General features: G+C 36.1%; 1 protein-coding gene across 1 annotated transcript in view; it reads right to left on the bottom strand.

Annotated features, from left to right (window-relative positions):
- RADX (RPA1 related single stranded DNA binding protein, X-linked) overlaps positions 1-19,876 on the bottom strand; it is a 68,248-nt gene extending 48,372 nt beyond the window's left edge. The window contains exons 1-6 of the mRNA XM_001493046.7: positions 19,028-19,876; positions 10,661-10,803; positions 9,294-9,486; positions 2,407-2,515; positions 2,115-2,206; positions 1,886-2,008 (exon numbers count right to left, since the gene is read on the bottom strand). Of these exons, the coding sequence (XP_001493096.3) occupies positions 1,886-2,008; positions 2,115-2,206; positions 2,407-2,515; positions 9,294-9,486; positions 10,661-10,803; positions 19,028-19,667 (1,300 nt within the window). The 5' untranslated portion in view covers positions 19,668-19,876. The remainder of the gene's footprint in view (positions 1-1,885; positions 2,009-2,114; positions 2,207-2,406; positions 2,516-9,293; positions 9,487-10,660; positions 10,804-19,027) is intronic.
- Between the last annotated feature and the right edge of the window lie 5,890 nt (positions 19,877-25,766).

The raw sequence follows: 25,766 nt of genomic DNA, 5'->3' as shown, positions 1-25,766 counted from the left end.
GACTAAGAATAATTCTCTTAATTTATATCGCTTTTCCTTTATTTCAAAGACTGCACAAATATGTGAGTATTCATGGTTAAAGATGTTGATATAGGAATATTAAAGAAACCTCTAATTCTAATTTCGTGGCTGTTAAAAATCAGACATTCCAACCCAACACTTTCTAGCTGTTTGACATCCAGGAAATCACTTAACCCCTCTGGACCTTTGTTTCCTCACTTGTGAATTTGTAAAAACAACTCTTTAAAAGGGAACTGGGAGTACAAAATAAGATAACATCTATGAGCATCCAGTACATGGTAAACACCCAATATTAGTTCCTCTTAGTTCTTCACTTTCCTTACTCAGAAGTAAAAAAGATGCCCTACTACTAAAGGATTCTGGTATTATTCTGGAAGACCTTCATAGGCCCAAAGCCCCCTCAATACTCACTATTCATTTAATGATTTTTTTCCCTTAACTCTGTCAAAAGATGAAAATAAGCTGTGATTTGTCGTCAACTATTGTACTAGAGTAAATCTCACCAAGATCTGTACAGACTTTTCTTAGAAAGATGTATTTCACATTATCATAAGAAATAGAATGTGCGTGCCTCACAACATTTCTGTGAAAAATCATTATCCAAAACTTGTGTCCGCCTGTCATTTAAAGGGGCTAAAAAGAGAAATAGACCTGGCCGTAAAACCTATCTAAAATGAGGTAATGGAACTGTCATCAGAGGAATACAATTACTACCAATCATTTACGCCCTGAGAGAAGTTATATGAGAGGTCATAGCACCACCCACCTCAGAAGCTCATGCCTTGGTTTTGGCCAAAACACTTTTCCTGCCTCCTCCCCGAATAGCTGGAGTGAAATTCAGTTTTATTCAGATATATTTAAAAAATGTAATCTTATAAGCGGAGAGTAGAATCTAATGAGGTAACGTCTGAATGGTGTGTGATACTGTTTTGCAATAGAGAAAAAAAGGGGTAGCAGAACAGGCCTGTAAAGGGTCTCTAGGTCTCCTGACGATCTACAATTTCTACCTTGTTGCCGAATAAAAACAAGCTACGTGTAGTCAAGATTAGGAGTTTCCCCAGTGTTGACAAGCATTTAACAATCAGTATTTCATTCATATACTCATTTGGAAAATAGTAAAATAGCATGCCATATCTAAAATAGCTTTATGCTACAAATTCAAATAAGGAAAAATTCACTGGAATTGTTAAAAACTATTAAATATGTTTTTCTTATCATAGTAGACCGAAGACTAACTTGTTATATAAAATATATAACAGAGCATACCTAAAATGTTTTTAAATAAATGAAATCAGTGGAAAAAATATCTATATATCTGAATGAATGTAACGGGAAAAAGTCAGCAACAAAGTAAAATATTGACCAGCTGGTATAACACCACCAACCTAATACTAACTTAATACTCAAATGGAATCATACTTATCATTGTCATTATTTAATTACACGGTCTGCCAATCCTCTACCAATTGATTCTACATTAGTAAAGTTTTCAATGTCTTTAATGTGGTCTACTTAGTCAATTTCCAAATGGATACAAAGGGAATTCACTGTCTGTTTCAGTTTCACTGAATCTTAAGCTTTCATGTCTGAAATGCTAACAATGAGAACTGAGAAGAGGACCTGTTTTCTAAAAAGCTGGTTTCAATCCCAAATTAATTCTGAATAGAAAAAAACCAGAAGGTGGTTAATATCTGTAATACCAAATATAATATTAATACAGAAAAAATTTAAACATCCTAACAGACTGCTTAACTTTGCAAACCCAATATAATGCCACTCAGTAAGTCAGTTTACTCTACAATTTTTTTAAGTTAATGCCCCACACTTCCAAAAATAAAAAGATAAAATTTTTGAAACTGAGTACTTGGGTAAATGTTTTCAAAGATTTCTGGCTGAGATGTAGAAAACAGTTCCACTATGAAAGGTTGTTCTGAAGTTCCGTCAGCAATGTGAATCCAGCGATATGACCAAAAATCTTCACGGCTTTCTATATGAATAGATATTAGAATAAATGAAGGTAACCAATTATGCACATATGAATACAGAACTATTCAATGAAATAATTTTTATGACTTTCAATTTTAAAAGCTTACCTTTCTTTTTTGACCGCTGGACCCTTCCTACAAAAACTAAAATGCCAATAACATCACAGATATGATTTGCTGGCATATCATCCAGTTCTGATCTAAAAAAAGAAAAATTGTTAAATAGACTTTGTGTCTTCAAACAGGGGAAAAACATTCTACTATTACGATTGTGAAAATGAATATCTATATAATTGCTATAGCATAATTTGGGGTAGACTTTGAGCAAATTATAATACATTGTTTCAGTGACTAACATTGAAAATTAATATTTACGATATTTTACAAGAAGCTGTTTTACCTTGTGATAAAGCGGGGATTTAATTTTGGCAATCTCCATTCTGGTTTCACCTGCTTTTCAGGAATGATAATTATATTATTTGGAGGATCTCGAAGGTTCAGGCAGATTTCTGAAAAACAAATATATTACTTTAATATGATATTTAACACATATAAAAGAATATACACGCATATAAATTACACAGCAAAAGACTAGACAACACTTTTGAGCCCACCACTAACCCTAAGAACTAGATCATTATCAACAGCTTTCATCTACCTATTCCTACATTATCACATCCACTTATCTCCTACTAAAGCGTTAATCATACCTTAAATTTTGTGTTTTATCATTTCCTTAATTTTTTTAAAAAAGGTTTTTAATACTTATGTGTTTTTGCCCAAACAAAATACTCTTTGGTTTTCTTTGTTTTTGAACTTTATATGGATGGAATCACACTGCATACAGTATTCTAGGGCTACTTTTTCCACTCAACATTATGATCTTAAAATTTATCCACACAGCTGGATGCAGTAGCTTTTTTTCTCATTTCTCCTTTACCCAGCTGAATAAGGTTCCAGGGTGTTGCTATACCACAATTTTATTTACCCATTATTGTGTTGATGGATATCTGGATTATTTCCAGTTTTTTGCTATTACGAACAGGGTCACCATCAACTGTTTTGTACATGTCTCCCTGTGCACATAGGCAAGAGTTTCCTAAGGCATTATACCCAGGAAGGAAACTCTGGATTGTACAATATGCAAATATTCCACTCTACAGGAAAATTTCAAACTATTTTAAAGTAATGAACCTATTTACAGTTCCAGCAGCAATATGTAAATTCCCATTGATGAACATTCTCTCCGAACTTTGGTATTGTCAAATTTCTTATTCTTTGTGAATCTAGGCACAAAATGACAATTGTTGTGATATTATTTTGCATTTCCCTGATTACTAATTATGTTGAACAACATTCCATATACTTATGGTTCACTCATGCATCCTCTTCTGTAAAATACCTGTTTGTGTCTTTTGCCCATTTTTCTATTAGATTGTTCGTCTTTTTCTTATTTATTTGTAGGACTTTTTACATGTATTGGATACTAATCCTTTGTTGATTATATCATTGCAAATATCTTCACCTCGTTTTTGTGGATTTTTTCATTCTTCTTATGGTGTCTTTTGATGAACAAAAGTTCTTAATTTTAATGTAGTTAGATTTATTAATCTTTCATTTATAGTTACTATTTCCTGTGTCTTATCCAAGAAACCCTTCCACAGTCCAAAGTCAAACAGATACTTTCTATAAATTCTTCTAAAAGTTTTGCCTTTCACATTTAAGTATCTGGTATATCTGAAACTGATTTTTTATACTGTATGAGATAGGGATATAATGTCATTTTTTTCTCACATATAATCAACTGTCCCAATACTATTTTCTGAATGGTTCCTCCTTCCTTGATGATTTGTACAGCACATCTGTCATAGATCAAACTTTTATATGTCTAGGGCTGCTTCTTGACTCTGTATTGTGACTTGCTGCTCAGTTTGTCTATACCTATACCAATATGACATGGTCACAAATACTTTATAATAATTCTTGACATTTGTAGGACAAGTCCTCACTCCCTCTTCAGCTCCCTATTCTTTTCCTTCAGAAGTGCCTTGACTATTCTTAATAATTATGCCTCCGTGTAAATTTTATAATCAGTTCGTCAGCTCCAGAAAAAAAATTTAATGAAACAGCACAGAATCCTCAGATCAATCTAGGGGGACTTGACATACTTATGAAATTGAGACCGACCTCCTAACTGGGAATATGGAATATTTCTCCATTTATCTAGGGATTCTTTAATCTCTTTCAGTAAAGTATTATAAACTTCTCCAAACAGGTTTTACATATCTTCTGTTAGATTTATTTCTAGATACCTGACAGTTATTATTGACAAGGTAAATTATGTTTTTAAAATTATAATTTCTAACTCTGTTATTGGAGTGTACACTATCAATTGACTTTTGTATATTGATCTTACAGCTAGCTTTGCCAACACCTTATTATTTGTAATACTTTGTGTAATTTTGGATTTTCTTTGTAGAAAATCTAATTTGTGAATAATGACAGTTTTGTGTTTTTCTTTAAAATCCTTATGGCTTTAACGCATTTTGTCTTCTCACACTAGCCAGGACAACATTAAATTGAAATAGTAATAGAAGGCATCCATGTTCCCCATTTTAAAAAGGAATGTTTCTAAATTTTCCCCATTAAGAGTTGTGTTTGTTGTTTTGTTTTGATTTTGTAAACATCCTTTATCAGGTTAAGGAAGCTTCCTTCTCTTGCTATTTTCTTTTTTAAATTTATGAATGGGTGTAAGACTTTAACAAATGTCTTTTGTGCCTCTACTAGGATGATCATTATCTTCTTGAATCTGTTAATGTGGTGAATGACACTTGTAGATTTTCATATGTAAAATCAATTTTGCATTGCTGGAGAACAATGCAACACAGTGTGTAGTCATTTTTTACATATAACTGAACTCAGTTTGCTAATATTCTATTCATAATATATGTTCATAGCTGAAGCTACCCTTTAATTTTCCTCTTTCATACTATTCTTGTTCGGTTTTGATTATCAAGGTTATTTTGGTAGCAAAGAATGAGGTAGAGAGTATGCCCTCAGCCTATTCTCTGGAATAGTTTTGAAATGATGTATTCCTTGAATCTTTGATAGAAGTTGCCTATAAAATGATGCATGCCTGGTATTTTCTTTGTGGGAAGATTTTAAAATTCTGATTCAATTTCTTTAATAGTTATAGAATTATCTGGGCTTTCTATTTCCTTTTATGCCTGTAAATAACATTTTTCTAAAAATTGCTGTGTAGCAAACAAAGATTAAACCAGGGTGGAGATACTTGATTTCTCAGCCTACCTATTACCACCCATGTGACTAGAAAATTTACTTTACCTTTAAGAATTTCAGTCTTTTCATATATGAGTGAGGAAAGTTTGTATTACATGATACTATCTTGTACCTGGAAAATAGTTTGCGTTTCACAAAGCACTTTTATAGTCATAGTTACTTGATTATATTCAAGGTCCCTTCCAGCTCTAAAATGCTAAGATTTCGAATGAAACAAACAGCTCCTTCCCCCCAAAACCAAAAACACTTGATGCTATTATCTCAATATATATTATCCATTACAGTCTAAAAAAGCTCAAGATTTTAAAAAGTTTATTATTTGGGTATGCCAGCTGAATACTATTTTGTAAAAGATAGGACAGACTCATATACAAAAATGTCAATTTACAAAGCCATACATTACCAGCAAATAATAAGCCCTTTGATTTACAATAGAATTTTCATTTTTATAGGCTTCCATTTATTTGTTTTTTTTTTTAAATTACAACTTAGTTTCTATAACTTGGAGCTACAAGTGTAAATATGAAAAGCCAAACCAAGATAAATTATCCTAATACTTTGCTTCCATCATCAACACGTACAAGGCAGTGATGGTATCACAAATCCTCATTCTCTCTTACTGACCAATCCTGGCCCCCTCTACATACTCTTCCTCATTTATCCTGCTCACATTTATACTACTCTGTTGTTATTCCTAACCCCTACTTAAACTTTCTCCTCTCCAACCCATTCTCCTACTCTCCTGACCATTCTTATTTCCTCAACTACATTTCTGTATACTTCTTCTCCCCTTTTGTTCATCACATTTTCTTACTGTTTACTGTCATTCATTTCATTCTATTGTAATTTGTTCATCTTACATATCTGTTACCCTGTTAGACTAATTTTTTTAAAGGTAGAACTCTATATTACTTATCTTTGTATCTCCTCTGCCTAGTATGGTTTACATAACTATAACGGAAAACTCCATTTTTTTTTAAATAGATTGGCCCTGAGCTATCATCTGTTGCCAATCTTTCTCTCTTTTTTTTTCTCCTCAAAACCCAAGTACATAGTTGTATATCCTAGTTGTAAGTCATTCTAGTTCTTCTATGTGGGATGCCACCACAGCATGGCTTGATAAGCAGTGTGTACCAGGCCTGCAAACCGTGGGCTGCTGAAGTGGAGCATGCAAACTTAACCACTCGGCCACGGGGCCGGCCCTGAGACTTATAGAGATCTAAATCAGTAGTTCTCAACCCCAGCTGTACATTAGCACTACCTGAGCAGTTTTAAAGACATACCAGTCTTGGTCCCTTCCTCAGGGTAATTCAAGCAGAATCTCGGAAGGTGTGGTGCCTGTGGTTCTCTAAAGCTCTCCAAGTGATACTCATGTACTTTACGGCCAAGATTGAGATCTACTTATACATGTAGGCTTAGTAAACTACAGCCTGTAGATGAGTGACTGTTTTTGCACATAAAGTTTTGTTGTAACACAGCCATGCCTATTCATTTACATATCATCTCTGGCTGTTTTCACTCTATACAGGCAGGGTTGAGTAGTTACAACAAAGCCTATATTGCCTGCACAGTCTATAATATTTACTATCTGACTCTTTACAGAAATAGCTTGCTGACCACTGATAAAAAGGAAAAAAGTTCTATTACTTATCAAAAAGGTATGGGATCAAAGAGACTGATGCTAACACTGATAAGAAGTAAAACTGTTTTAAATCCTAAAAGGTACATTTTCAATATATTCTCATCAAGGCTCTCATTTTTAAAAATAATTTCTGTATTTGCTATTTTCTTCTTTGTTTGTTTTTTTGCTGAGGAAGATGTGCCCTGAGCTAACATCCACTGCCAATCTTCCTGGGTTTTTTTTTTGTATGTGAGTCGCCACAGCATGGCACTGACAGATGAGCAGTGTAGGTCTACACCTGGGAGTGGTACCTAGGCCACTAAAGTGGAGCATACCGAACTTAACCACTAGGCCACCGCGGCTGGCCCTGTATTCGCAATTTTTAACTTAAAGTATAAACAGCCTCTCAAATCTTTTTTTTTTTTTTTTTGAGGAAGATTAACCCTGAGTTAACTACTGCCAATCCTCCTCTTTTTGCTGAGGAAGCTGGCCCTGAGCTAACATCTTGCCCATCTTCCTCTACTTTATATGTGGGACGCCTACCACAGCATGGCGTGCCAAGCAGTGCCATGTCCGCACCCGGGATCCGAACCGGCAAACCCTGGGCTGCCAAGAAGCAGAACATGCGAACTTAACCGCTGCGCCACCGGGCCAGCCTCCCTCTCAAATCTTAAAGAGTTTCTATTACGAAAATCTGGCCCTATAATTCTATATAGCAGAGGTAGCAGAGCGCTTGATTCAGTTTAGGTGTTTAAGTGTTAGCAGCTGTTTATCTACTGACCACATGCTGTCTATTGTCCTACTTTCGCTATGTTTTTAAGGTTTAGAAGCAGCTATTAGTACCAGACATATTTCTGGATGTGTCCACAGCCATGTGAAAACTGTAATTTAAATTAATTCTCTTTACACCAGAAAACAGTGTATCTAGTTAAAAGAAGACTAGATTAGGCATCAGGAAACCAGGTTTTAAATTTCACTATGCCAGTGAATCATTATGTGACACCAACAAAGTCACTTACCTTATCTGTTATTGAAAAAGAATGCCTCAATTTTTACTAAAGCAATTTTGTCACTTGGATATGCTTGGTTGTGGAAAAGAATTTATAAATTGGTAGACATAATAATACATGTTGTGAATTAGCTTCCTCTTGTCAACATCTAATGTATTTTCTCAACATCACTATCAGTTTAATTTTCCACCTTTCTACAACAAAGAGTAACTAGATAATGGACTAATTGTACCAACTATCTAGGTAATAACTTGTTTATTCAGCAAGATATGATTGACATCTACCAAATGCTTAAGATTTCAATAAAGAATTACATGAGGTTTTCCTGAGTAAACATATATTTAAGGAAACAACGAACAAAGGCTACATTATCTGAATATTCTCTAAGTAATTAAGCTTAATAGATTAACTAAGGAATTTAGAATACATAGAAATACAGGTCCAGTATAAAACTATTATAAGCCACAAACAATACTTAAAGTTGTTAAGTGATGTAATCTACAATTTTGAAAAATGAAAATGCAAAAAAAATCAGAACCACATCTTAAAGCAATCACTTAATACACTAATTCTAATGCTCCCAAAATATTTAGGATAATGCCAAGATGTCAAAACTTTGATTTCATTACTAATTAGGATGAGCCCTTTTAAGATTAAAGCAATTGGCAACATTTGAATATTGACTATAGATAACAGTATTGTATCAATTTTAAATTTCCTGATTTTGATAACTGCACTGTGATTATGTAAGAGTGATTTTTTTCATAGGAAATATAGATTGAAATATTATTAAAGTGCTTAGAGGTAAAGGGGTATATATGATGGCTGCCACTTACTCTCAAATGGTTCAGAGGACACACACACAAATATATTATACATGGAGAGAGAGAGCACGCGCAAATGATAAAGCAAAGGTAAATATTAACAATTGTTGAGTCTGTATTAAGGGTATACGGGAGGTCTTTACACTATTCTTTCAACTTTTATGTAAGTTTGAAATTATTTCAAAATAAAATGTTGACAAAAGTCCTTTCAAATAGCACCTCTAACAGAAAACCATATTCAAGTCATTAGCTTAATACTATAATACAAAAAATAAAACAAAAATAAGTACATCTCAAGTAGAGCTCATTCATTACTCAACAATAAATATCACAGATGGTTTTTCTTAATAAACTCAATAATAAATAAGTATAATTATTAAGTGACTGCTTGAAAATTTTATGGTTTGTCAGGTTTAAAGGATTGTCAGGTTCTAACAGCTTCAGTTATTTTTGAGGGCCTCTGGACAACAGAGTACTTCGCAAATTCATACCCAAAAAAGCCACAAAATAACAAATTAATTGAATACTTAACCCATTGTAGAAATTAATTTGATCTGTGGATCCGCAGGGAGAGGCTGCGTCCTGACTGGATAACTCTTTTTAACAGAATAATCTTGAAGCAGAAGAACTAAACCAACTCGCAAACTTTTATACCACTCGGGACACAGGGCATTCCACATAATCACTGACACAGTGCCTGAACTGTCGGCAACTTCCAAAAAGGTCTAGACAAAAATGGAGTAAAAGCACATGAATGTTTGTCACTTTTATCTACAGGGTGTTCAAATTTTAAGAATGAGAAAGCAAATCTATAGGGAAATGACTGAATAATTTATGATATCATATGATAGACTCTATTAATTATGAAAAGTTATGAATGAAGAATTTTTAGCTATATGAGAAAATACTTAAGAAAATGCTAAATGATTCAAAATTTTATGTACAACATGATTCCCATTTCGTAGGATAATTTAATGTGATATATGATATACAGCCATATGCAATATATGATATGCATAATATACACATAGATGTGATATATATGGTATACATATGATATCACTGATATGTGTATATAAATTATAAGTATATATGTGTGTAGACATATATACATACAAAAAAGGGAATAAAACACACTTTAATATTAACAGTGGCTCTGTGTGGTAGAATTTGGGGTGGTAATATTTGTCAGCTTTATTTATACAGTTTTCTACATTTTCCAAATTCACTAAAAGTACATATAACTTCTACAAAAAAACCATAATAAAACACCTAAAATAATTCTTGGTAACATGAAAGTACAGTAAAAATGTTAAGTAAAAAAAGAAAACAGGACAGAAACCAAGAAAGCAGTTCTCATCAGCACTATATGGCACAAGAAAAAGAAAAGGGTCAGATTGACAATTAGAAGGTCTCTAGCGACTGCCCAGCTGAAGAAAAAAGCCAAACTAATTGATTTGAGAGGTAAATGGGAAGCAAGAAAGTGAAAACATCTAGTGTTGACCACTTCTTCGAGGAGTCTGCCTGAAGAGGAGACTGGGAGTAGAGGAGTCCCGAGCTCAAAGGAGATTTTTTTCCTTTTTTTAAAATGGAAGACTAGAGTATGTTTATATGCTGCTGTAGACAGCACAGTAGAGAAGAAAAGACTGAATATACAGAAAAAGATGTGGAGACTAGCTGTATCAGGGAACTACAGGGTGCCCATACAGAAAGAATTCCTTCTTGTATGAGAAATTACATAGAAAAATACCTCGAAATATACATTTATGCACATTTTTCAAATTATTAAATCGAACTTATAAAATGTCATTTAAACATAAATTACCCTAATATGGAGTCGAGTCTGTAAGTTATAATCTATAACTGTTAAATTATCATATAAGATCTTATCACTTATACCTGGTATGGCTCAATCATATTTTTATCAGGTTTTCCATAGTATCGCAGTTTTGATTTATGCAAGATTCTCACAAGCAAAGCAGGAAAACTTCTTCTGTTAGTCCAGGTCATTTCAAGTTGAGAAAGGGAAATTATTTTGGTATCTAGAATACAAAAACGAAAAACAATGCTACTTAATACGTCATGGTAATTTCAAAATTCTATTTTAATGGTTAAAAACAGTAGTTAGATCATCCTCAAAGCAACTCTTTTTCATCACCTAAGCCAGTCTATATACTTCTCATATGTAAAACTTAATAATACACACTATGCCTAATAACAATAGCTTATATATACACATTACATGACTTACTATGTGCCTGGAACATAGGTAAATGCCTATATCAACTGACACACCGTTCCATCTAGAACGCCCTCCACCTTGTCAAACTGTGTCATTATCTCCTGGGAGACTTGGATCTAAATTCACCTCCCTTCAGAAATTTTGTGGACAAAATTTAATGCCATGGAATATTTTCTCACTACTAAGCACTTCTGTATTTAATTTATAGAATTGTTTTATGATATATTTCTGTATTGCCCTCACCTTAGTTTCCTATGTGTAAGTTCTATCTTTCCCAAACATGCAGGACATGGTCTTGTATCAGGGCCTTTGGACATGCTGTTCCCTCTGCCTGGAATTTCTTCCTCTTAGATACCCAAGTTGACTTCCTTTCCCCTCTCCTTCAAGTTTTGCTCAAAAGTCACTTTCTCAGTGATGTTATCCCTAACCACCCTATTGAAAACTGATCCCTTTACTTATCCCCCATCCCATTTTATTTTTCCACTTAGCATTTATTATTGTCTCATATGCCACATAATTTACTTTGAAATGTTTTAATCTCCAAGCTCCCTGGAAAACACAAAAACTGCTTAAAAGTTATTTACCATCTTTAAAAGATTAACCTGTATTTCTGATTTTATTCTTCCTTGGGTTAAGAGGGGTTCCATCTGCAATTCTCCCCACATTTTGCTCTCTCATAGCCCACAGGCCCAACTTTTAAGACTTGAATTTGTATTTGTTCCAATATTTACTTCACTAAGGCATCCTCCACTTCCGTATTTATTTACATAATGTATCACCTACTCAACATTTTGGCATGAACACCACACTTGCAAATTCTTTTTAATAAGAGTTTAAATGGTAATTTATGAATACGCCTCTAGCATAAAAAAAGACACTATTTTCAGTATTAGAATACCTTGTGTAATTCTCCTTCCAGATTCTCCCAATACATTACTAACCCAGGATCACAGGTCTTAATATTTGATCTGATGTAATCAAGTGATTTCCTTTTTAATATGGTCAGACAAATCGTGGATCAGCTCTAAATTATCAGGAATGTATGTGGAACACTCTTGATCAATGAAGGCACATAAACCCCATTTACTGCCTGGAATAAATTCAAGAGCTCCGTGGTTCTGTAAAATCAGAGTTCTAAGAGCCACTATTTCTGCTATAATTGGGTGCAGAGAGTTAGCTGTGATCAAACATCTGCCCGATTAACGTCTTCCCAGTTTGATTTTTTAACTCACAAACTTCATAGAATATATATATATCTTAAATCCAAAAATAAATTATAGGCCATATATAGACAATGAAGAATCTGTGCAAATTCATAGAAATAAGTGTGTGCATTATCAAAAGAAAGAATGAAAATGAATTAGATATTCAATATAAATAGATAGTAAGCAATAGAACAGTGATTCTCAAACTTTTTGGTCTCAGAACCCCTTCATTCTTAAAAATTATTGAAGACTTCAAAAAGCTTTTGTTTATGTGCGTGATTTCTATCAATATTTAGCACATTATAACATAAAACTAAAAAATAGAAAAATATTCATTAATTCCTTTAAAAATAACAATAAGCCTATTATGTATCATATATACATTTTTTGAGAAATGACTATATTTTCCAAAACAAAAAATGTAGTGAGAAAAGTGGCATTGTTTTATGTTTTTGCAAGTCTCTTTAATGTCTAGCTTAACAGAAGATAGCTGTATACACATATTTTCCTTGGCATTTAGTCTGTTTCAATGTCATATGTCATGTAGCCTCTGGAAAACTCCAATGTATACTTTTGAGAGAATGAGAGTGAAAAAAGGTAAATAAAAGTTTTAGTATTTTTATTATGAAAATAGTTTTGATGTTGTGAATCCCCTGAAAAGATCTTAGGGACACGCCTAGGGGTCCTTGGACCAAACACTGAAAATTCCTGCAAAAGAATAAATCCAAGGGATGCAGAAAGAAATAAAGATTAATGATGAAAATAATGAATTAGAAAATAGTAGAACTGGTAAATTCAATTCCCACAAAAACTTAATGAAAAGGTAGAAGTTTGACAAGTGCAATCATGAAGAAAGAAAAAAAATATAACGTCTGGGATGTGATCAACTATAGAGAAAAAATTTTAAAGATTATTGTATATGATTATATATCACTAAACTTGAATACGTCAGTGAAATAGATAATCTTCTAGGAAAACACGAATTACCAATATTGCCCTAAGAAGCAGAAGAAAACTGGAATAGGTCAATAACCACGGAAGAAAATGAAAAATTCACAAATAATGACTTCCAAACATAGGACAAGGTTCACATGGTTTTACAAGAAAATTCTAACAATTTTCAAAGAAAGCTCTTTCCTTTGACTATAAGTTGTTCCAGAGTACAGGAAAATGTAGAAATTGTACCAATTCATTTTATAAATCAGACAAATCCTGAAAAATTATGACTGAAATAGTACAAAAGAGAAATCTACAAACCCAAATCATTTATGATAGCAAAAACACCAAATCAAATCCTTCCAAATTCAGTACAGCAGTATACCAAATTGCATCATGACCAAGGAGAGTCCTAAACATCTTTTCTTGTTCAGGAGGAGTTTATTATAAATTCTGAATAATTCTAGAGATTGATACAAAAATGTGAGTTTAAATAATTTTGTTAAAACATTAAAGGTATCCACCAGCAGAATACAAATATAATGTATAATTTCTAAAGCACTGGAAGAAAAAACATTTTTAAATCTTGCAAAGGTAAAAAAAAAAATAGAGCATGGAATATAGTAAACAGATTCGGATTTCAAGAACAGGTACAAACGTCATTGACCACATTAAATTTAATCTAATAAAATTCGTCTCTTAAAAAAAGAATTGGTTTGGGTCAAAAAGCAAAATCTTAGCTACATGTTTCTTAAAAGAGACAAATTTAAAACAAAATGAAAATAAAGTGATGGACAAAGATATATACGCTAAAGCAGTGGTTCTCAAAATGTGGCCTTTACACCAGCAGCATCAATTATCACCAGAGAACTTGTTAGAAATGCAAATTCTAGGTCCCTACCACAGACCTACTGAATCAGAAGCTGGTGGTGGCACCCAGCAGTCTGCATTTTAAAACACTTTTAAGGTGAAATGGATGCCCACCCACGTTTAAGAACCATTGCTTTAAATGTTAACTAAAAGACAGCAGAAGTGGTAAACAGAAATATCAGACAAAATATAATTCATGGTAAAAAGAGACAAACTCCATACTGAAAAAGAGTAAAATACACCAAAAAGATATTAATAATTTATAAAATTTTACACATTATATAAACATCTAAATCAAAAACTTTGAGAAATATAAGGAGAAATGAACACCACCACCACCATAAAGAGAAACCAATATTCCTCTCAGAGAAATGAGCAAAGAAAATAGATTTTAAAATAAGGATATGGAATATTTTAATTAAAATTTTAAAACTTGGTATAATAAGGAACTTCATATCCAATAAGCAAGCTTTTTCTAAACTTCTGGGAGTTAGAGAGGAACTCAAATTTAAAATCAGAAAACATGAGTGACAATGAAATCTCTACACTTCAAAATCTGGAGGATGCAGACAAAAGCAGTATCCACGGAAAATTTCAGAATTTTAAAAGCATTTGGAAGTAATAAACAAAGAAATAAATGAAACAAGCATTCAACTAAGAAGGTAATACAAAAAAATATGAACAAAGGAAATAAAAGGAATTAAAGATGATAGCAGAAATAAAGTAGAAAACATCTCCCCACTACAGACTTCTTAATTAATAAAGCTGAGAGTCTTTGGGTTTTTTTTTTTTGAATAGCAAAAACATACATAAACCTCTGGCAAGGCTGATCACGAAAAAGGATGAACATACAAACATTAGGAATGTAAAAAGGAATGTAACTAACAAGACAGAGATTAAAAACTATGAACTACTGTGTACAACTTTGACATCTAGGTGAAATGAGATTTCCCAAAGGGTGGAAATGAGATCGAAACATCGGCTCTCAAAAATGGACTCAAGAAAAAGCATTGTTGGTTTTACTACTTTTTCTACAAGAAATTGAAAAGGAGTCATTCCCTCAGCCCCCTATACCAGCCCAAGGTCCCAGCTTCCAATAGCTTTAGGGGTAAATCCTACCAAACTTTCAATGAACACATGATTTCCATAAACACAAAAAAACAGGCCAGCTTCCCAACTCATTCTACTAAGCTAATATTAACCTGATACACAAATTGGACTGAAACAGTACCCCACTCAAAAAGTAACAAAACCTATGGACTAAATTCACCTGAACACACAGATGTAAAAATAACAACTATGACCAAGTAAAGATACAAAAGTGGCTCAACATTAGAAAATCCATTAATGTAATTTATTTCATTCACTCCTTTATTCAACAAACGCTGAACGCCTACTACGTGCCAGACATTGTTCTGGGTATAGGGAAAATAATCCACAGCAGTGAAAAAAACAGAGTCCTTGCCCTCATGGATCTTATAAACTAGTGGGAGGAGAAAGAAAATAATTTGAGTGTTATTAATTCTATGAAGGGCACTTGCACAGTGAAGTAATAATAATAAACAGGGAAGGAATACATATTTAAATAGCCCTTTTCTAACATGTTTTTTATATTTGAGCTGAAACTTGAGGATGGGAAGGAACTTACCAGAAAGAGGAAAAAGCAGGAGCAAAGTATCTGAGGCAGGAAAGAGTTTGGAGGTTTAAGGATTAAAAACGAGGCTGGTATTGCTGAAACAAAATGGTGGAGGAGAGAGGTTAGAGATGAGGTTAGAAAGGGCCGGTCAGTGGCGAAGTGGTTAAGTTCACACACTCCGCCTTGGCGGGCCCAGGGTTTCGCCGGTTGGGAACCTGGATGCGGACATGGCACCGTTCATCAGGCCACGCTGAGGCAGCGTCCCACATGCCACAACTAGAAGGACCCACAACTAAAAAAAATATGCAACTATGTACTGGGGGGCTTTCGGGAGAAAAAGGAAAAAAATCTTAAAAAAAAAACAAGAGATGAAGTGAGGAAGGGGATTCCGTAGGGTAGGAGAACACAAACTACAGCGTGAGGCAAATCCAGCTTGCTGCCTGTTTTGTAAATAAAATTCTATTGAAAAACAGCCAAATCCGTTAAGCTACACTCTGTCTATGGCTGCTTTCGCTATACAATGGCAAAGTTGAACAGCTGCCACACAGACCATATATCCAGCAAAGACAAAAAGATTTAGGATCTAGCTCTTTACAGTTTGCCAACCTTTGTAGGGGTTTGTGGATCCCCTGTAGAAGTCTGGATTGTGGTCTAAGGGCAATGAGGAGCTACTGGAGAGATTTCGGTAGGAGAGTGGTATTTTAACTAACTTCCATTTTAAAAAGCTGTCTTTGAGATCACAATATATTTTTTCCCGTTTTTTCTCCCCAAATTCCCCCAGTACATAGTCGTGTATTTTTAGCTGTGGGTCCTTCTAGTTGTCGCAAGTGGGACTCTACCTCAGCGTGGCCGGAAGAGCGGCGCCATGTCCGCGCCCAGGATTCGAATCAGCAAAACCCACCAGCGAAACCCGGGGCCACCAAGCGGAGCACGCGAACTTAACCACTCCGCCAGGGGGCCACCCGAGATCACAATATTGGTTACCTTTGGGGTAGAGTATTGACCAGGAAGGGCAAGAAGGAGCCTTTTGGGGTGCCTGAAGTGTCCCATATCTTGATGGGGGGGTGGGGGGGGATAGGGGAGGTGGAAGTGGTTACAAAGATGTATATATGTGTAAACATTGATCAAGCTGTATTTTTAAGACTTTTCCACGTTACTATATACATTGTACCTTAATAGAAAACTTTTAAAAGTACAAAAACACACCATAAAGTTAAAAGAGACAATGTGAGAAAATAATTTGCAATATATAGCAGACAAAAACTTAATATCCATTAGCAAAGAAATCCTATATATTAATTAGAAAAAGTCAAAAGATATAATTTAAAAATAGTACGATGGGGGAAATGGGCATTCTCATATACATGTTAGTGGGAATGTAAATTAAGAGAACTTTTTCAGAAGATGATTTGTCAATATCCATTAAATTAAAAAATTCAATTACTCTTTAATCCAGCAGTTTCTCTTCTAGGAATCCATCCATTCAACAGAACTATTTGAACACAGTGAACAAATACGTGCATATCCTAATGATGTTCAGCACTGGATCTAAAACTGAAAAACCGATGACTGCCTAAAACTACAAATTACCCATTCACATGGGCATGATCACATAAATCATGGTATATCCATATCAACTGCTGACAGTTTGGAGTTTTGAGAGGAAAGTTGAAAGCACAGGAGGAGGCAAAAGGGGCCTTCCACTCCACCCCAACCTTTTATTATTAAAAATTTCAAACATACAGCAAACCTGAAAGAACATCAATACACCCAGTTCTAGATTTTGTCATCAACATTTTACTATACTTGGGTCTTACTTTTTTTTTTTAAGATTGGCACCTGAGCTAACAACTGTTGCCAATCTTTTAAGTTTTTTCCCCTCCCCAAATCCCCCCAGCACACAGTTGTATACTTTTAGTTGTGGGTCCTTCTAGTTGTAGCACATGGGATACCGCCCCTACGTGGCCTGAAGGGCGGCGCCAAGTCCCCACCCAGGATCCGAACCAGGGAAACCCTGGGCCGCCAAGTGGAGCTCGGGAAATTAACCGCTCTGCCACACGGCAGGCCCCTACATTTTTAATATATATAGTTTGGATCTTTTAGCAGATGGACATTGCCTTTTATAATAAAAATACTGCTTCAATAATGAATAGATATTACTTTTATAAGCAGAAAAGTGAAATATTCTTTTACAAATTATTATTCCTCTCAATTCTTCTTCTAGAGCACCCATTTTTCATTTATATATTAAATTCTAAAAATGAAAATGATGGACAGAGTAGTAACGCGCTGCTGCCTTATTCCATGCTTGAGATAAAAATCATTCCATTATTTCATCCCTGAAATGACTATCTTGCTTTTAAAGCTTGTTATATAAATCATCCGTGGCGACACATTTCAATAACACCTTTTCCCCCTTATAACTGTTTATTACTTTAATTGCATATTTTTGACCTAGTTATCTTTTCCCTTTAAAGTTCGTTGCTGTTACACGTCACAGTAAGATTATTACCCATGATCTAGCATTATGATTGCAATGTAAAAAAACCCTGAAAAGCAGTAAATGTAGAGAATTATATTTCTCTCTCCAGTACTTTCGTCTTTATCGTTCGCATTTTATTTCCTCCCCATCCCATACACGTATATGACTATAGTACTATCATTCTCCTTACTTCCACCTCTTACAGATAAAAGATATTCTAGAGCAGTTGCTAATTACGAGCTGGCATTTTCAGGTTAACTTTCTACTTCTGATACAGAATTGAAACTCTCAGATCAGTATAGCCCGTGGGAAGTAATAAAAAAACATAAAAATGAGAATTCCAAGCCTTCCCACAAAATCACACATTGAAAAAGCGATATGTACATAACTGCTACACTCAAAGACATAAACATGGTGTTTCATTAAATTATTCAGGAATAAATTACAGAACATCCTTTTTTGAATAAAGGTTAAAACATGCAAAACCACAAATATCTACAACTTTGACGCTGAATTCAAATCTATCCACTCTCCAAGCAACACAGAAAGTACTATTTCCACAACTGGAATGCGAATGAAACTAAGATTAAGTCCGTGGTAGTCAAACGTATAATGAACACGAGGAATACTAACTACAACATCAGTACGTTCGCCAGATTAAATGTAAGAAGTATTCCGACACTTTCAGAATGGCCACTTCTACAACCAAAGCAAGATGCGGACCGTGTAAGTTTCATTAAGCCGGCGTCCCCGTCACTCGTGAAATCTCGTCTACTACCACTCCCGGCTTGTAATTAAAAATACCAAAGCACCTTCGTTTCCTTTCCCATGAACGCAAGCTCCTGAAAACTCTTTTCCGCCTACCCGTGCGCCGTCGTTCCCGCGAATTACTTACTGTTAAAATTGTGTTCCTCAGGTTGCTTGTTGGTTAACCAGATATCTCCATACGGATCTTCGTTATTCCACAGGGCCAGGTAATGACTCTTGCCGCCCCTTAAGGGCCTCTCCGGTATCTCCTCATGCGCTCTATTTCTGAAGGGCGTTTCTAAAGAAATAGCTTCCAGGGTCTTCCCACAGTGGACGTTATCTATGCACAGGATCCCCTGACCTAACCTTCTCTCGTTGTAAACACACGAGACTCTGGAAATTCTCATTTCTATGCCAACTTTAAGAATATTTTTATATACGAGAGAATTCAGGCTGGGGTCCAGGTAGCACTTCTCCTGGTACACCCCGTCCGAGATCGTCACATCATAGCAGTAAAGGGGAGGTTTGCGAATCCTGTCGCGGGGCTCATCCTCTAACAGGTATCTTTGGACGGCCACCACAGCGACAGGCACCACCTCCGAGGGCGTGACCCGCCGGCGAGGTGAGTCTGTTATTTGCTCAAGAACCTTTTGGATCCAGGACCTGGGCCCTTGGGCGTCGGCCCTTCCGACCCCTCGCAGGACCCCAACCCGATTTCTCTCAGAGTTCGGCAGGTATAGCCCACCATGTGAGGGGCCGGCCTGAGGTTGGCCTGACTCACCAGACATTGTGGGGTAATTCCGTACCCTTTTCAATCCCAAAAGCTAGTTTCCCGGGTCTAAAGCTGAGAGGATAAGAAATCGCGCGCTCGAGCGACAATCGCTACTCTGCCCCAGCTGACTGACCAGGCTCCACCCTGTGGCGAGGCTGTAAAGGCGTTTCGTTTGCGCGCGCCGGCTCTCTCGCCCCGCCCCCCTCTGGGCGCGCTTCCTGGTCCGGGGCACTGTTGCTAGGCAGACACTCGCGCGCTTACGTAGCGGATCCTCTGTTCTGGTGCCCGCTGGACTGCCGGGAGAGGAGTAGGGGAAAAGCTTTGGTTGCCATGGTTCCCAAAGCGTAGCACGAGGGAGGGGTAGGAGCGCTTGTGTCTCTTCTAGAGGTGCCGAGAGGCCGTGGAAAAGAAAACGGGGCTGGAAGCGGGGTGCAAGTTGTCATAGTTCAGGGGTTTGGGGGTTTGGGCCTTGGACCAGCAACAGAAAGTAAATTAGAGGGGTCGGCCCAGGCTGAGAGGTTAAGTTCGCGGGCTCCGGTTTGCCGGCCCAGGTTTCATCCCTTCGGATTCTGGGCGCAGACCTAGCACCACTCATTAGGCCACGTTGTGGCAGCGTCCCACATAGCAGAGCCAGAGGGACCTACAACTAGAATATACAACTATGTACTGGGGGGCTTTGGGGAGAAGAAGAAGAAGGGTAAAAAAGATTGGCAACAGATGTTAGCTGAGGTGCCAATCTTTAAAAAAAAAAAAAAAGGAAGTAAATTAGAGTTGGTTAATATATATGAATGTGATGACATGGGTCTCCTGTAATACGAACGAAAACAGGTAATGTAGGCACAGCCTTCAGGACAGTCCTTAGCACAAAAAGTCCTCCGTAAACGTTGGTTGCTATTGGTATTAGCATTAGCATCGTTGTGTGTAGTGGCTCCCTGAGTGCAAGGTGGGTCAACTAGATTAAGTGCAAATAAAACCAGAAAATTGTAGAACAGGCTTGGTAAAGAGCAACCTTTAAATTAGACTTCTTAAAATGTACTTATGTTTTATACAATACCTGGCTTAACGTAGAGCTAGGATATAGAATTTCAGAAACTGCGTTTCTAAACTACAAGGAACTGAATGGATATAAATTGGAAAAGCTGATAAGAATAGTTAGAATTAAAAATAAAACATTTATTATATGTACCCAGATGTGCCAGTACACATAGAATGTAGTAATTGTCCTAAGAATACTTTTCAAAGGTGTTTATAGTCTTGTTTTGATTATATTAATCTCCCTTTGCTCGCTATTTCATCATTCTTTATTCACTTTTTATGAAGTCCCTGCTATGAGGTAGGCACTGTTCTAGCTCCTTAGGGATAACAGTAGTCAGACACCTTTAGTAAAGATTCTTTTCACTGCTCGGGCTGAAGAACTGTGCCATTATTATTATTATTATTTTTATGAATATTCTCAATTTTTTTTAAATTTTTTTAAAGATTTTATTTTTTCCTTTTTCTCCCCAAAGCCCCCCAGTACATAGTTGTATATTTCTCGTTGTGGGTTCTTCTGGTTGTGGTATGTGGGATGCTGCCTCAGCGTGGCTTGATGAGCAGTGCCATGTCCGCACCCAGGGTTCGAACCAACGAAACACTGGGACGCCTGCAGTGGAGCGCGCGAACTTAACCACTCGGCCACGGGGCCAGCCCCTGAACTGTGCCATTATTAATATTTAACTAATACACTCAATCTACACATATTTCTTGAGTGTCTGCTCTGGGCCAGATACAGTCTTACTATGGAGACCAAAAAGTATAATAAGGGGAAAGGGGCAGTAGTTAATATTTTATATAGAATATGATTAGGGAAGGGGTCTCTATTAAGAAGTTGAACACCGCAGAGACCTTCAGGAAGTGAGGGAGTGGGTATGTGGACATCTTAGGAAAGGACATTTGAATCAAAGGGAACAGCAAGAGCAGATTCCGTGAGTAGAAGGATGCTTGATATTTACAAGGAAATGCAAAGCCATTTGGCTGGAGTGGAGGGGTGAAGGGGAGAGTGGTAGGAGATGAAGTCAGAGAAGTCACAAGGCTCTATAGGCTTTCCTCTGTTTTGAGCAGAAGAATGACATACTTCAGCTTGAGCCCCACTTCCTTCATGAAGCCTCCCATAAATGATTCATTCTAGAATAATCTTTCTCTTGTCTGTATCACCCATTTAACATTTATCATCTACTACCTTGTAATTAAAAACAACACTTCCAATGTATGTAGCTTGTCTCTCTAACTCAAGGTTTCTCAATCTGGACACTCTTGACATTTTGGGCCAGAAAATTATTCATTGTGGAAATGTCTTGTGCACTGGGGGATGTTTAACAGCATTCCTGGCCTCAACCCGCTAGATGCCTGTAGCTCTAATTCCCTGCTGCCCCAGCTGTGATAACCAAAAATATCCCCAGACATTGACAAATGTCCCCTGAGGGCAAAATAGCCCCTGGTTAGGAACCACTAGACTGTAAGCCTTTTGAGAGTAGAGACATTTATTCTTTATTGTTTCCTGTAGCTCTTCCACTACCGCTATGCATAAAAGGCACTCAAATCTTTTAAATAAATGACATATATAATTCCCACTGCCTCTCCACCAAAGGGACTATAATATATGAGTGCCTCTCTATAAACAAATGCAATACAGAAAAATCCGAATTTACAAAACACAGAACAAGTAAGCTCCCTGAGTGTAGGTTCTTTGTTATGTTCGCTGCTGAATCTCTGGTTCCAAAATCAGTATGTAGTATATAGTAGGCGCTCAATAGTAATTGTTTAATGAATAAATGAAATTATGGATTTTTATGAGATTTACTGCAGAAGTTATTAAATATCAACTATCTCTATTGTTTATCCAAAAAGAACTGGTTTGAAATATTTCAAATCTGCTCCATCGGCACCCCCTAAACTATATACTCAGTGGAATTTAGTCGTAACAGTAACATATTATCATATTCTGGGTCCTTCCAACCAATTCATAAAAGATGAATGTTGGCAGTGGTGCTCAATAGTTGGGTAATTACTGGAATGGGGAAGAAATAGCACCCATGTTTGTTTTTACAATACAGCACACAATAAAGGTGTACAATGACTATGGACACACATGGAGTCTTTTGTATTGTTCTACTGACAATCTGCTGATAGTGCGTCTCCACAAGAATTAAGGTGTCTACTTGAGTAGTTGTCACACCTATGTATGAATGTTCCCTGGTGTGGCATTATGAGCACTTGCTTTAGGATTAATTACACAATATTAGAATAAGTAAGAGAAATGACTTTTAGAGCCAATAATGAGTCTCAGTTAGGTTATTGATTTTTTTCTCCCCTCAGACCTGGGCAATTTGTATAGTGCCCTTCAGAGCTTAAAATAGTAAAGGCAGGCAAGATAATACTTTATTTTATAAAATGGTGATGTGCTAAGATATTCAAATCATTTTAAATACACTATGAAATTTATTTTGTAGTCCACTAAATTTGGTGCAGATATCAGCCACATTGATTTTCCTCATCTTTAAAACTGGACTCATAAAAGTAGTCACAGTTGTTGAAAAATTGTTATTTCATATGGATAAAGTGCTTAAAACAGTATCTGGCACATACTAAGAGTTCAATAAATGCTAGCTATTGTTACTATTATTCTAAAAGGAAGATAAAGGCATGCCACAAAATCACAGAATGCCAGAACTATAGGGAGCCATTAGATACTCAATAATACACTGTTTTTAAACTGTGGATTGTGAGGCATTGATGAGGTCATGAAGTCAATTTATTGTTCACAACCGGCAATTAAAAATATAAAAAAGAATAGAACAGAAAATGTCAGAGTGCATCACACATAGTAAGGGTTAGGATTGCTTTGTAAGATTTTTGTTTCGGATTTGTTGGTATATATATATGAATACCGGGTTGCCATGTAGAATGTTTTTCTTTTAAAAAAAAAGGTTTTATTTTTCCTTCTTCTCCCCAAAGCCCCCCCAGTACATAGTTTTGTATTTTTAGTTGTGGATCCTTCTAGTTGTGGCATGTGGGATGCCGCCTCAGCATGGCTTGATGATTGGTGCCATGTCCGCGCCCAGGATCCGAACCAGCGAAACCCTGGGCCTCTGAAGCGGAGCTTGCGAACTTAACCACTCGGCCACGGGGCTGGCCCCTAAAATGTTTTTCTTACTATAGATTGTGGCCAGAATTTTTTTTTTTAAAAGTACTATGGCTCAACCCCCTTTTATTACGAATGAAGAAACTGAGGTCCAGAAAAGGGGACTAACATGACCAAGATCACACAGTGATAAGTGACAGAATATCAGAACTACTTGCCAAGTCTCCTGATTACCGAGCCAATGTCCTTTCCATGACACGAAGTTGGACAGATCCTGGATTATCCCCAAATATATTTGTTTTTTATTTAGAATAATTTTGTTTTGGTTATTTTTATTTGAATAACCTTGTTTGATCTTCTCATTCATTTAACAATCCTTTCATTTATTTGCCTCGGGTAAGCAAATCAGCATCATTCCCTCGCCTTGGGCATTGGGCATTGGAAGCACACTTGTAGGTTCATTAAATTCATCAGATTATGACAGTGTTGGTTGAGCTGTGGGGGAGGAGGAAACAGAAGCGTGTTGACTAGTCGGTGCTAAATGGACATGGAGAGTTCGGATGCTATCTCAAAGAGTATTTAGGTAAGCTCTCTGAACATCACCACGGTAACAAAAGAGGACCTGAGAGTGGCTGCCTGGCAACCAGAGCACTACAGCCTCCAGCTCAGTGCTGCCCTTTCCCAACATCTTTCTCTTTTTAAGGCTGATCTTGATGATTTTATTAACTAAATTGCCTCTATATACAAGGATGGATCTGCATAGTTTATAATACCCCCTACCTCATTGGAATCAAGGATGTTCTAATGTTACCTTTCTATCAGATGTCAGATATGTTTTGATTTATGTGTTGGATGTACATAAAAAGTAGTCTCTAACAGGCTCACCATAACAATGGTTCTAGAGTCTTTTTGCCCTTCAGTTTCTCAAACAAATGCTCATGTTTGTCCCCATGACTTCGCTTATTCTGAGTACATATTAGATGCACAATAAATGGTTGATTGTTGCTGTTCCCCCCGCCTTCTCTTTTGTCCATTCAAATTCTACTATTTTTCATAAGGATCTCAGTGTGGTAGCTTTTCTTCTGAGTCTCAGTATTATATATCTGTAAGAGACTTGGATTTTAGAATATCGATTTGATCATTTTCAATTTATTGGGTCTTTGTTTCCTTGGTTATCAGAGAAAGGGTGACTGCCAGTACACTCCCAGGGTTCTACAGATTAATTTATTCCTGCTTATCCTCATTTGTCATCCTAATATGTATCCAGCATGCTTAATGTTTATATTCCTCCTCTCAAAAATTTCTGTTTGTTGAAATGTGTGGTTAAACTTTGATGACATTTTGGAAATCTGAACACCAGTATGTATACTGGGTCGCCTTACCTGAAATAGAGCTGGGCATAAAGTTGGTTCTCAATGGGCTATTTATTTAAAGATATCCATGTTAGTTTATTTTTAAAATGACAGCTTTATTGAAATATAATTCACAGAACATATAATTAACCCATTTAAAGTGGAGAATTCAATTCTTTTTAGTATACTCAGAGTTGTACAATCATCACCACAACCTAATTTTAGAACATTTCATCCTCCCATAAGGAAACCCTATACATATTATTAGGCAATTTCAATTCCAATTCCCTGCCTCAGCCACTGGCAACCACTAACCTACTTTTTGTAACTATGAATTTTCCTGTTCTAGACACTTCCTATAAATGGAAACATACACTGTGTCTGGCTTCTTTCACTTAGCATTATGGTTTCAAGGTTCATCCATGTTGTAGCATATTTCATTATTTGTTTTTGAGCAACAATATTTTATTTTATGGGTATACCACATTATGTGCATCTATTCATCAGCTGCTGGACATTGGATTGTTTCCATTTGTCACTACGATGAATAAGGCTGCTATGAATATTAGTGTAGGAAATTGTGAGTGAACATATGTTTTCAAATCTCTTGTATATATACCTAGGACTGAAATTGCTGGCTCAT

Source organism: Equus caballus, chromosome X (genome assembly GCF_041296265.1).
Source record: "Equus caballus isolate H_3958 breed thoroughbred chromosome X, TB-T2T, whole genome shotgun sequence".
Taxonomy (NCBI): domain Eukaryota; kingdom Metazoa; phylum Chordata; class Mammalia; order Perissodactyla; family Equidae; genus Equus; species Equus caballus.
This window is presented reverse-complemented; position numbering and strand designations above follow the sequence as displayed.